At 32.8% G+C, this 14,387-nt stretch overlaps 1 protein-coding gene across 1 annotated transcript; it reads left to right on the forward strand.

Annotated features, from left to right (window-relative positions):
• Positions 1-7,112: 7,112 nt before the first annotated feature.
• LOC136203694 (uncharacterized) lies at positions 7,113-11,460 on the forward strand. The gene is made up of 6 exons (XM_065994895.1): positions 7,113-7,212; positions 7,283-7,516; positions 8,286-8,544; positions 9,538-9,757; positions 10,508-10,643; positions 11,327-11,460. Exons 1-6 carry the CDS (start codon positions 7,132-7,134, stop codon positions 11,414-11,416), a joined length of 1,020 nt encoding a protein of 339 aa, XP_065850967.1. The 5' UTR covers positions 7,113-7,131; the 3' UTR covers positions 11,417-11,460.
• The last annotated feature ends 2,927 nt before the right edge of the window (positions 11,461-14,387 follow it).

Raw genomic sequence — 14,387 nt, forward strand, 5'->3', positions numbered from 1 at the left:
TTAAAGATGCTCTGAGGAGCCTCTCTCTCATCTCACTATTAGTAAATATAACAATACTTAATAATTTTAATGATAAAATAATAAATAAGAAGCGAATTGGAAGTATTAGTAAATATAACAATACTTAATAATTGGAAAACATCTGTTAGGAAGGACACATTTACCCAAACCTCTTTACTTTCCCACGCTTCTCACTCTGACCTATGCACATTTTGGGGTAGTAAATTTCACGTTCTAAAGGGAATGGAGTAACCATTACCACAAAACAATCAAGGCATTCGCTATAACACATGGTTGGACCCTTCTAAAAAAATAATAGAATAAGGCAGGATACCAGACCTTTGATTCGCCGAACTAAAAATGAAATAAAGTACAAATAAAGTCCTAAAGACTTCAAACGACTGAAAGCAGGATCTTGTAATAGGAAAATAACCAAACATGCAATTTAGACTAATCACATGTCCCAACTAAGAGTAATAATGGAAGGATAATCGTATGGACGCGTAGACTAATGAAATAGTCATGTTGATCCCCCAAAACCTGACATTCCAATTATTATGCCTTACGATTAGCACATGTCAAATTGAAAAGGTCCTACCATGCAATATACTCTTAATAATTCCCAACACGTGTATGAAGCATCAGCTATAGCACAAAAATTAGTGTTTCCCATAAATACCTATGGAGCCTTATAAAATAATATTGTACATTCAAGATATCTCACCTCTTACCCTAATGAATTTTACTATTCTCATCTTCATCCCCAAAACGCTACTAACTTAGGTATCAGAGCGGGATCACTAGATCTCGGTCCGCCCTTTGACCTCTATTACTGTCTTATTGCAGGGTACCTCAGTCTTGAGCTACATTTTACGAGATGCGTTCTAAGTTTTCCCACATCAAATATTATTATGAATCAAAATTGCATTTTCTTTTTCATTTTATCCTTAAAGTTTATTAGAGATAAAAGTTCATATTTACAATTTTATATAGTTGTACTTCAAATTAGTAATTTTTGAGATATTTTTATTCTTTTAATGAAACAAAATCTATGTCGTAAATTAAAGTTCTATAATTATATAAAATTGGTGAATCAATTACTATATATGGGAGGGATTAAGATTAGGTGGGAATGAAAAAAAAAAGATAAATGTATATGTCATTGTAGAATAGGGTAAAAATTTGTAATTTTTTCATTATTTATCCTGTAAGAAAGGGTAAATTACACCCATGACCACTGAACTTTACTCATTTTCATGGTATGACCACCAAATTTCAAAATATAACATAAAAGTCATTCAACTTTAAATTTTCTACCACTATGACAACTAAACTTGTGATCGTTAACGACCTCAAAGTGAAAATATTCAAGAATTAAAGTTGTTTAGAATGACATTTATTATGAAACCTTAATTTTTATTTTCCAAAATCATCATTTATGGGGCTTCCTCTCTCTAAAAATTCATTTTCCCTCTTCTAACCAAACAACACTTAAATGATTTCAAAGTGAAAATTTTGAAGAATTAAAGTTGTTTAGAATGGGTTAAGGTGAATTGCGATGGATCTAGCAAAAGATATTCAGGGCTGGATTCTGCTGGAGGCCTTATACGAGATTTTTGTGGTCATTAGTTAGGGGGCTTCACGGTAAATTTAAGAGTGTGTTCTTCTATGTTAATCGAGCTCTAGGGGCTTTTTATAGGCCTTCGCTTGGCTTGGGATAGGGGCTACAAGAAAGTGGTCTTGGAACTTGACTCACTGATTGTATTAATACATGTATGTGACTTCTATTGAGCATCATCACCATGCTTGGATTATGAAGTAGTGTCAAGACTTCAAGTGTAACTTCCTCAAATTTTGGACCTAGAATAATAAATTAGTCAAAATGAAAAAATAAATTTAGATTATGTAGTTAGTTGTCATATATACGATTAAGGAATAAAGCCTTATAAAATAAATAAATAGAGTTGTGAATTGGGAGGAAAGGAAATAAGAACCTAGTGTACCAGAACTCTACTTTTATTATAATAATGATACTTTAATTCCTTCCAAATAAAATAAATTATAGTTCACGTATGTACGGTTTAGAAGAGTGTGAAAGGGTAAAAAAAACAGAAAGAAAGAAAACCTAGTCTATATTATCGGGTAAAAAAACAGAAAGAAAGAAAACCTAGTCTATATTATCTTGGTTTTTCAACATTCTCTAAAGGAAGGAAATTGAGCGGTTGACTAGGCGAATTCCACGGGATCTTTTGCGTTGGACTGTCACGAGCGTGACATGCCTCCTATATGTCTCCAGAGTATTCCCTTAGATGATTGGATGAGTACTTCTATATCCTTACTCAAAAGGAGTTGAATTTGAGATAGAGGAGGTGGATCGAGTTATTGAAGGATTATGATTGCACCATTGATTATCACCCGGGCAAAGCAAATGTTTTAGCAGATGCATTAAGTAGGAATAATTCTCAGGTGTTTGCAAGTATGAAGGGTCATAATACGACATCATTAGTGGAGTTAAGGTCTATGAATGTAAGATTAAGTGTCGATAAGGTGACAGGATTAATGGCTAAACTGCAACTAAGGCCAATGTTGGGGGATATGATTATGGAATTGCAAGCTCAATATCCTTACCTTCAGAAGGTGAGGGAGAAGATCCAACAGGGGAAGAAGCCCAACTTTTCAATTCGAAATTATGGGATGATTTTGATGGGAAGTCGAGTATGTGTACCTGAACTGGGTGAGTTGAAGGTTGAGGTTATGAAGGATGCACATAATGCACCATATGCTATGCATCCAGGCACTACGAAGATGTATCAAAAATTAAGGCCACATTACTGGTGGCGGGTTATGAAGAAAGGCATTGCGGGATTTGTGGCTAAATGTCTTATATGTCAGCAAGTCAAAGCAGAACATCAAGCACCAGTTGGGAAATTACGACCTTTGGCTATTCCATCTTGGAAATGGGAATGGATTACCATGGATTTCGTTGCTGGATTACCTAGGACACTACAAAAACATGATGCTATTTGGGTGATTGTGGATCGTTTAACTAAATCTGCTCACTTCTTGCCAATTCGGCAAACTGATCCCTTGGACAAGTTAGCAAGGTTATATCGGGATGAGATTGTGAAATTGTTCCAGTTTCTATTTTATCAGATAGGGATCCCCATTTCACTTCTCAATTTTTGGGTAGTCTGCAGGTAGCATTGGGTACGAAGCTGAATTTTAGTACAACTTTTCACCCTCAAACAGATGGGTAGTCAGAGCATACTATCCAAACATTAGAAGACCAGATGAGGGCTTGTGCGTAAAGCTTTCAGGGAGATTAGGATAGGCATTTTCATTTGATAGAGTTCGCTTGCAACAACAGCTTTCATTCTAGATTGGGATGGCACCATACGAAGCATTGTATGGAAGAAAGTGTAGGAATCTTGTTTATTGGGATATGGAGGGTAGGAGACAGCTAGAAGGACCTGAGTTGGTATGAGAGACAGTAAAAAAGATTGATACAGTAAATAAATGTCTGCAAGCGGCGCAGGATAGACAGAAAATCTATGCTGATAAGCACCGTCGGGAGATGGAATACGAGGTAGGAGATCATGTGTTCTTAAGGGTTTCACCTTGGAAAGGGATTGTTCGATTCGGAAAAAGAGGGATGTTGAGTATGAGCTACATCGGTCTGTACGAGATCATGAAAAGGATTGAACCATTGGCGTATAGATTAGCATTACCGGTGAAACTATCACAGATTCATGATTTTTTTCATATGTTAATATTGAGGAAATATTGATCTGAGTCGGATCATGTGATTTCAGCACTGGAGATTCAAGTAGTCAAGGATTTGTCATATAATGAGGAACCAGTGGAAATATTAGAAACACAAATGAGGAAGCTGAGAAGATTAGCGATTACATTGGTTGAGAATTCATTTGGGTCACCACCAATCGCTACGTGAAGCTAAATGGGAGATTAAGGAACACATGAGATAAAAATATCCGCATCTTTTCGATATTGCAGGTATACATAAATTTTGAGGATAAAATTTCTTTTAGGGGGGAGAATTGTAACGTCCTCAAATTTTGGACCTAGAATAATAAATTAGTCAAAATGACAAAATAAATTTAGATTATGTAGTTAGTTGTTATATATATGATTAAGGAATAAAGCCTTATAAAATAAATAAATAAATAAAAAGAGTTGTGAATTGGGTGGAAAGGAAATAAGAACCTAATGTAAAAGGACTCTAATTTTATTATAATAATGATACTTTATTCCTTCCAAATAAAATAAATTATAGATCACGTATATAGGGTTTAGAAGAGTGTGAAAGGGTAAAAAAACAGAAAGAAAGAAAACCTAGTCTATATTATTATTGGAAAATTTTGAATAAAATTATATATTAATTTAAATACCAACAAACACCTCATTTCATGAACAGCCGTGTCTATCATGAACAGTCATGTTCGTATGTGAACAGTCGTTTCTATTCGTGTACAGTCGTGTTCGTTCGTGAAAAGACATATCCTTTGAGTTCTATTTATATGGAATGAAATTGTCAAATTCAGAAACTAGAGTCCTGACTGTTGAAAAGATAATTTTTCCTGCTCTTTGTCTGTTCATAGTGTTCTTGTTTTCCTACTTCGGTGATAACGAGTCTACAGATGGTTTGAGTTCGCTGGAGGGTATAGGACGTGACGAACCGGTGGAGGGTATATTGGAGGAGTTAGTTGATTAGTTAGATTTATCTTTGCTGTTAGAGGTAAGTGGTTAATTAAATATATATAATATATGTGCTTGTATGTTTGGGTGCTATATTTGACTTGGTGTAATAATTGCTTATTGATTTGATTTATATGTTTGACATGTGACTACGGTGACGTAAATGAATTGAATTTGATATTGATGGTTGTGAGGACATGAATAGTTTTTAGATCGAGACTTATTGGGGATAGAATGGAAATTGATTATGATACAGTTGATAAACTTTAGATAATATTAAAGACAGGAAAATTATGAGAATAAGAGCTTATTTAGGATAGTATATTCAATGGTAGCGGCTGAATTGAGAAAAATGAATATTGTGATCACGTGAAATATAAAACATCAAGTATTTGTTACGATGGGGTGTTAAGGTACCGGGTATTTGTTACGACAGGGTACCTAGAGATAGGAGACATGGTACCGGGTATTTGTTACAACATGGTATCCCAGTATATGATTTTATTGGTCAAGCAACCATTGTGTATTACTAAACTAGAGTAAACAGGGTCCTTTGAATAAATTAATAGTGATTTATCAATTATTGGACTGTTTGCTTGATAACTAATAAATTTAAATGCAAGAAGACTATTATATGCGTATGTGATTGCACTATATATTTAAATAACTATTTACTGAGTAGGCAGCTCATCCCTTGCCGTCGCCACTTTTAGGAATAAAAGATTAGTGACGTTTGTGTCAACTCGGCTAGTATCTGGAATCGCCATATTTAGGATTGATATTTATTTAACCGATCGAAGTAAATAGGTTAACCAAATTAAATGGACTGGTTAATGATTTTTGTTAATGGACTAGTTAATCGACTATGTGCTCCTATACAAGACAGTACAAATGAGTCTATTTACTTTGTTTGTATGTCACTTAATTTAATAAATTAGGTAGTTGGTGTTGGCGGAGGACACTCTTAAGGTTTATTTATTTTATTATTTTTTTCCTTTCCTTTTAGCCATATAAGAAAATATGTGACAGTATTGATGATTATAAAATTGTGACATGTAAAAAGCTATATTTCTTTAGAACAGAGTAGGCATTTCATTGTTTTGGAAAAAAAATTTGTGTTTTATTATTATTCTTTTTCAATTGTTTTTTTAAAATAAATAGATAGACTACTTATTTTGATGAAAAGAGGTGTTACATTTAATAGAGTACTTATTTTGATGAAAAGAGGTGTTACATTAAGAGAACTGTAATGTCCTCAAATTTTGGACTTAAAGGATAAAAAAACAGAAAAAAGAAAATCTAGTCTATATTATCTTGGTTTTTCAACATTTTCTAAAAATTCATTTGGTATGACGTAATGCAATGTAATGTAATCAAAGTTGTAATGTAATCAACTTGTAATGTAATGGAATGGAATGGAATATTAATTCCATTACTATGTTTGGTTGACAAATTAAATTTTCTTTGATGAAATATAATTACCATTACGATATTTATATTTGTTTAGTTAAATATACTAATAAAATTTTATTTATACAATTAAAATCAACAAAAAAAAACATGAAAACGTGAAAAATGAGAAAAACATGAATTGCAAGCTCTGTTTTTTTTTCTCGTTATTTGTGTTTTTGCGTTTTCGAATTTTTCATTTTTTCGTGTTTTTCAATTTTCTTGTTTTTCTAGTTTTTTTGTTTTATCATTTAATAAGAATTGTCCATAATAAGTATTAATAATAAAAATACAAGAGTTAGTCGTAATAAAGATTCATATTTATTCTTTATGTAATGGTGATTACATCAATTTGTGAAGAAAAATCAAATGATGTATTTGTGATTCCATTGCAACAAAAATAACATTGTTAATCCAAATGTTAATGAGCCTCCATTAATGGATATTCCATTATAACATTTATTACATCATACCAAACGGGATCTAAGGGAAGGAAATCGAGTTGTTGGCGAATTCCACATGATCTTTTACGTTGGACTGGTGTGAGATGTCTCCTGCAGATCTCCAGAGTATTCTCTTAAATGATTAGATGGGTACTTTTATACCGAGACGTTTCTCTACTTAAAGGAAACATGAAGGGTAAATAAGTGTAGGTGTCATATTCTATGCTCCCTCATCACATTGTTGTGATCTTTTTTCAGTTCTCTATTTTCCTTCCTCTCTTTCCTTTTACATTCTTCTTCAAACTCAAGCCGATATGTCTTCTCCTCCTTAATTTTCAGTTTTTCCCTCTTTATTATTTTTTATTTTTGATGGAAATCCTGAAATAAGGATTAAAATAATCCTAAAGAAAAGAAATAGGGCATGAATCTTTGGTTGGGCATCATGCTCTTTATTATTAACAAATATTTCTCTTGAAAAATTTATTAAAGAGAGTGAAGAAATATTATTGAATTAATAATTAAGATGGGGTTGAAATACAAGGGAGGTTTGATACTTATCATCACTGCTGCTATCCTTTGGGTCACTTCTGAAGAGGTCACTCAGGTATTTTCATATTCATATTTAGTTTCTTCTTTCTTTAAGTGAATTGAATTGTTTTTATTTTATTTTACAGAGCATCTTCAAAGAATATAATCATCCATTTGCAGTAACTTATCTTGGAACTTCCATGCTTGTTGTATATCTTCCTATTGGATTCATTAAAAGTTGGGTGGTGAGGTTTTTGAAACATGATTCAGATGTTGAAATTGAGCAACATGCTTTTGGATCCAATAAGATTAAAATAAACACAAGAAAACAAACTTTTATTATTGGATTATGCACTGCTCCCCTATGGTTTCTCACTGAGGTCAAACTCTTCAACTCCTCCTCACTACATGCTTGTTGTACACCATTTATCTTATTTCACAATTTGGTGTACAACCTTCCATTTTGCACATAAAACGGTTGGTAAGTGTAATGAGCTAACCTTGTTTGTTTTGAGGTGTAATTAAATAGTACAGCAAGTGAAGGTAGGTGGGGTGAGGTGAACTTTGGGTAATTTTCCTTACACCCCAAATCCGTGGAGAATCATGGTTATGATCTTTTTCTTCCAAAATTACCCTTTTTCTTCTATTTTATTTATATAAATGAAAGGATATGAGAGTAATTTTATATATAATTACATTATTAAACCATCATTTACTTTACCTTCCATCCAAACCCAACAAGTTATTTTATACACCTTACTTACTTTACCTTACTTTAATTACACTTCATCCAAACAAGACCTAAAGTGTACAGCCAGTAATTGTGATCGGTCAATACGAAGTCAACGCACCACGCCAACAATTTGACCTCTATAAAAATCAAAATTGCTGACGTGCCACGTTGACTTTGTGTTCACCGGACAACTTTTAACTTTTAGAGAGATCAAATTGTTGACATGGCCCGTTGACTTGATGTTGACCGGCTACAATTACCGACTGTATATTTTAGTGAGAGATCACCTTTGTGTGTAAAATTGAAAACCAAAATGTGAAATAGGATAAATAGGACAAATGTTGTACACCATGTATGTAATTTACCCAATTAATATATATAAAATGTTTAGTGATAGAATGTTTGTATGGATGCAGTATCTAATGAATGCGGCATTGGGTCGGACAAGTGTTGCTAATACAACATTACTGTCTTCAACTTCAGGAGTTTTCACTCTTTTGATAGGTGCAATTCTTGGTGAAGAGAAAATCACAAATGTCAAAGTATTCTCTGTTGTTGTAAGCATGTTTGGTGTTGCTATGACCTTACTACCCCTAACTTCATCCAACTCCAACCATGATCTATTGGGAGATGTTTATGCAGTTTTATCAGCATTCACTCATGCATTATTTACAGGTTAGTTATCGTTGAATATGCAATAGAGATATATTGTTTAATGAATTTCTCTCGGTTAGGATTGAGCACAAAACTTTGTATATATAGAGAAATACATGAGTTAGAGTTTACTAGAATTGACAATACGTAATATAGATAAATATAAACACCAGTTGTTAAATAACTCTAAATAAATCTAATAGTTATATGTTAGTATTTTAGGATAGGTAAAGAGATAATTAACAATAATTAATTATTTCCAACAGTTATATATATATATATATATATATATATATATATATATATATATATATGCAGGGGCGTAGACAGGGGGTTCCTGGGGTCCGAACCCCTCTGGCCGCCGGAACCACCTTGACCCCGGGTAGTTTCGGGCCCCTTGTCGTAAAAAAGTAATTTATTGAGTATCGAATTAGCCCCTCCAAAATGACCCATTACGTGTTAGGCTTGTCCAAAATTCAAAATTTCAATATTTTGGGTCTATTAGGTACTTCCTAAAACCAAATTTCTATTTTTTTTTACCTGTTAGGTCTCTCTAAATCCAAATTTCTAATTTTTTTAGCATGTTAGGTCTCCCTAAATCCAAATTTCTAATTTTTTTAGTCTGTTAGGCCTCCTTAAATCCAAATTATTAATTTTTTTTTGGCCTGGTAGGCCCTCTTAAATCAATTTTTTAAATTTTTTTACCTGTTTAGCCCTTCCTAAATCCTTTTTTTTACATGTTAGGACTATTAAACGAAATCTAGCTTAATTTTGAAAAATTGTTCATTAATATTTAAAAATTGGTTCTTGACTGTTCAAATTATAACACGCATATATACAAAAAAAAAAATTGAGCAAGTTCGATTTAGCAAAAAAATAAATAAATTCTTACGGACGCACGTGTAAAATCAGCCCCCAACTGAGTAATCATATATTCACCACTGTATATATGTGCAATTATTTTAATTAGGTTTCAATAAGAAATTAATTAACGTAAACAAAATAATGTGTCAGTGTTGCTTAAAAAGTTTGCTGGAGAAGAAGGAGAAAAGTTAGATGTGCAAGAGTTATTTGGATACATAGGTTTATGCTCACTTCTTGGACTTTGGTGGCTTTGGTGGCCTCTAATTGCCATGGGTATAGAACCTAGGTTAACATTTCCTCATTCAAGAGAGCTCCAACAAATTATGCTTCTTAACAGTTTACTTGGAAATGTTTTATGTGACTATTGCTGGTACGTAATACTTTCATTTTTTTTTAAAATGGTAAATTAAATTATACCAATGGTATCTCAACTTTACTCTAGTTCATACTTTGGTACCTAAATTACATTTTGTCTCAAAAATATATCTAAAGTAACGATGATAGAACAATGTAGGATATTTTACCATTTAATGACCGGTTAATGTGAGTTTGATGAATTAATTACATCAATGGTACCTGAATTTTACTATAAATCACACTTTGGTACCTAGATTCTATTTTATCCTAAAAATATAACTCAAGTAAAGGTGACTGAAAAATTTAGTATGCTTGATCAGTTAGTGACCGGGTAACGTGAGTTTGACTGAAAAATTTAGTTCATTTAATGGTAGTATTGTAATTTTATGTTAATTGAGTGTGTGATGTATCTCAATTTTTAATTTAAAATGATCAAACTCGCGTTTACCGATATACTAAAATATTGAATCATTCTTACTTTAGGTGTATTTTTTGGACAAAATAAAATTTAGGTACCAAAGTGTGAATTAGGGTAAAAGTTCATGTACTATTAGTGTAATCTACTCATCAAACTTGCGTTGACTGGCTATTGACTAAATTATCCGGTCATCGTTATTTGAAATATATTTTTAGATTAAAATGTAATGTAAAATGCTAAAGTATGAACTCGGCAAAGTTCAGATACCATTTATATAATTTACTCTTTAAAAAGGTATATCATATACAAGGATATGTTAATCCACACTCAATATCTATCTATCAGGGCATTGGCAGTTGTTTGGACGAATCCACTAGTGAGTTCTCTAGGCGTATCTCTAACCATACCACTTGCTATGTTGGAGGATATGTTAATCCACAATCCATATTATTCACTTATTTATATTATTGGCTCTCTTCAGGTACTTCTACTTCCATTGCTCGGCTAAATTAGATACGTATATAAACTTTTATTCTATTTCACATTTTGGTGTATAATCTTTAATTTTATACATAAAAAGTATATAATCTTTTAATGATCTCACATTAAAGTATACAGTCGGTAATTGTGACAAGTCAATACAAAGCCAACTCGCCATGTCAGTAATTTGATCTCTATAAAAACCAAAATTGCTGACGTGGCACGTTGACTTTGCATTGACCAATCAATTTTTGGGTAAATTGTTATAAGCATCCGGTTCTCCATGTCAAATGGAAGACCTTCCATACATATTTTGACACGTGTAACATGAACCCATGCATATTATAAGAGGCCCCACTATTTTAATTATTACATGGGGTCACAATACACGTGTCCAACTATGAATTGGGAGTCTTCCAAGTGATATGGAAGACCCGATGCTTAATATAAGAACTCCAATTTTTTACTTTTATGGAGGTCGAATTGCTGAAATGGCACGTTGACCGGTCACAATTACTAGTTGTACACTTTAGTGTAAGCTCACAAAAAATTGTACACTTTTATATGTAAAATTGAAGGTTGTACACCAAAATATAAAATAGAACAAATGTTATACATCACGTTTCTATTGCTTTGTATTCAATTAATAAGAAATATGCATAACTGGTGTTTTCTAACAAACAGGTATTTATGGCGTTTGTGATAGCTAATCTAGCAGATTGGATATCACAAAAGCTAAATGGGAATGTGAATGAAGACTTCATTAATACTTGATTATATTAATGCCCAAACAATGTATAAGAGAAGGCCCCAATGACCCTCCCTTTATTTTTTTATTTATTATTATTACTCTTGTTATTTTTTAGACTTTCTTCAATATTCAATTACTCTCCCAATTACCCCAATTACACAACTTTTAATTTTGTGTACAAGTTTTTAATTTAAATTTTGGCCTCACCACTATCTCTATGATATAAAATAGTCTAATATTATTGCTCCCATGTATGAATTCTTACCTCAATATATTTTTTTTGGCTAATTTTTGTTGATATTTCCTTAAAAAAATAGTAAAATTGAATTAAGTTTTAGAAAACAGTAAAATCAAACTATATGTGTAAAAAAAAGGCAAATTACACCCATGGCCACTCAACTTTACCCATTTTAATTTTGGGACCACTCAACTTCAATTCTTTACACCCTTTTCTTTTTCACTAATTAAAAACATATCCTTTCTTCTTTCTCGAACTTCTCTGTACTTTTAATTTGCTGCTAATTAAAAAAATACCTATCCTTTCTTCTTCATCCAACTTCTCTCTCTACTTTTAGGGGATGTTTGGTTGCTCCTTTTCATGCTGCTTTTTGCCTCTCCATTTTAAAAAGGAGTGTTTTAGGTGTTTGGTTAGTTACCTCTCTTTGCCTTTTACATCTGAAAAGCAGTATTGAGTGTTTGGTTAGTGATCTCCTGTTTGCCTTTTGAACCCGAAAAGCAGCTTTTTACAAAAGCAGAGAATCTCTGCTTTTTGGAAAACCAGCTTTTTCCAACAACAAACAACAAACCATAATAGCAACAGCAAACAGCAACAACAAACCGTAACAACAAACAGCAAACCGTAACAGCAAACAGCAAACAGTAGGTAAAACAAATAGGCCCTTAATTTTCTGCTACTTAAAAACATAGAACGTGAGATTAAGGTGCGGCCTCTCTCTCTCTCCAGACTCTTCCTTTGTCCCTTCTCTTCAAAAACTAACACCCGAGAATCTCAACCTCTCCATCTCACATCTTTGCACAAACTCTTTTCAACCACGGCCGAACCTTCCGATCACTTGCCTCGCCGTTAATAATGTCTTGATTTATTCATGGGATATGGAGAGCGTCTGATTTCCGGTGTTTAGAGTCTGTTAAAGCATATGATGACACAATCAATGTCGTCGCTGTCTCCGCCAATGGAATAGTCTACACCGGCTCAGCGGACAGCAAAATCCGAGTATGGACCAAATCGTATGATGAAAAGCGACGGTCGATTAAGTTATGAAGAATACATTGACGGTCGAATATGGAGAATTCAAATTAATGATGAGAAATGGAATGGATTGGAAAATCGCTTCTCGTCAATATTCAAGAGTATTAATCAATGAATTAATATCAAAAATACTCAGAAACAGGTCCACACCCATAAAGCATAATCTATATTTCTGTTATTGCCTTAATCTTCAAAACCAAAAGATATAATTAATTGGGTTTTATAGTTGCAATGGTTTCCATTTTCTGAATATTTTGTATCTAAATTTCAGATCTTCTTCTGAGAGAGAGGAGCTAGGAAGAGGATTTAGCGCGGGAAAGGTAAAGATGGAGATATGAGTTGCATAAGGGTATTTTAGTAATTGTATTAGGGATAAAGTTAATTTAGTAATTGTATAAATAGTGGGTCCCACTTTTAAATGATTAGGGTGAAAAGTGCTGAAGTGGCACATTGACTTTGCATTAACCGGTCATTTTTATCTATTGTACACCATATTAGGAGGTCACCCATAAGTTCGTATATATTAGTAACCCTGTGAATCAATAAACAACAAAATCCAAAATTAACAAATTATTTTGTTCTGCCACGGCCATTGTTGTTTTCGTCACCGCAGTTTATTTTCTTCCTCCAGAGTAGAGTGCTCCATCATAATCTAATGTGCTCAATTACTACTTTTTGGATGATTTTGTAAAAAAAAAAAAAAAAAAAAAAAAGCTTCATATAGAACAAATGAAAAACTCAATAATGTTAGACTCTTTATAAAGGTAGCTAATATATCCAAAAACATGTCTCAGCTTGGGAACCGACTCGACTTTTTCTAGTGAGAGAAGCTCCCACATCTCTCTAGCCTCTCTTTCTCATTTTTGTGTCCCAAATTTCCAATCTTTTACATTGTGGTTTAACTATTCTGAGTTTATTTCCAGGTCAGGTTTTCTAGAGGAGGAAGAAGATGAGGAAGAAGCTTCTTCCTCCTCCCATTTATGTTTGGATTTAGTTTTAAGTTTCAAATCTTCTTTTCTTTTTTGTTAGTCTGAAGTCTATATTTCTTTTTGAACTTTTTTTCTATTAGATCTACACCTGTTAACTATATTTCTTTCATTTATTCTTTTTTCGGTCTTAGTAAGAACGGAAAAGGTTTATCTTGTCGGTAAATCTATAGATCTGCGTGGTTGCAAAAACAGAAAGGACTCAGATCCGAACGTCCGGAAGAGCCTAAATGATGAAGCATGGATTACAGAAGTTTTTCGACGGGATTCGACGTACGAGAAGAATATGGCTTTTTTGTTTGTTTCATTTGTAGCTTTTATGGTTTTATTGCTTTTTGTAGTCTTACTATTGCTCTTTGTAATCTTTTTTCTTCCCTTTATGGATGTAGTCTATATAGATGGGAGGTTTTATTTCTCTTTGTTCTCGTATTGTATGCGTACTTTTTAAATTAATGAAATGATATGGTTTTTTATAAAAAAAAATATATCCAAAAACGAAGATGAAGAGCTCACAACTTCCATAACAGTTTGTAAAGGCTGCTATCCAGCTAACAAAATTGAAACTGAAAAATCAAGATTAAGAATAATTTGAATCGTTTTCTTGAAAAATAATAAAGAGAACGAAAAACCAGTAGACTAATATCAGAAGTCACAAGAAAATTTAGTAGTTCTATCTGTCTCAAACTTCTTCCTCGTTTGTCGATCTAATTGTGCGAATCGACGGCGGTGGGTGGTGGC

The sequence above is a fragment of the Euphorbia lathyris genome, chromosome 8 (assembly GCF_963576675.1).
Source record: "Euphorbia lathyris chromosome 8, ddEupLath1.1, whole genome shotgun sequence".
Taxonomy (NCBI): Eukaryota; Viridiplantae; Streptophyta; class Magnoliopsida; order Malpighiales; family Euphorbiaceae; genus Euphorbia; species Euphorbia lathyris.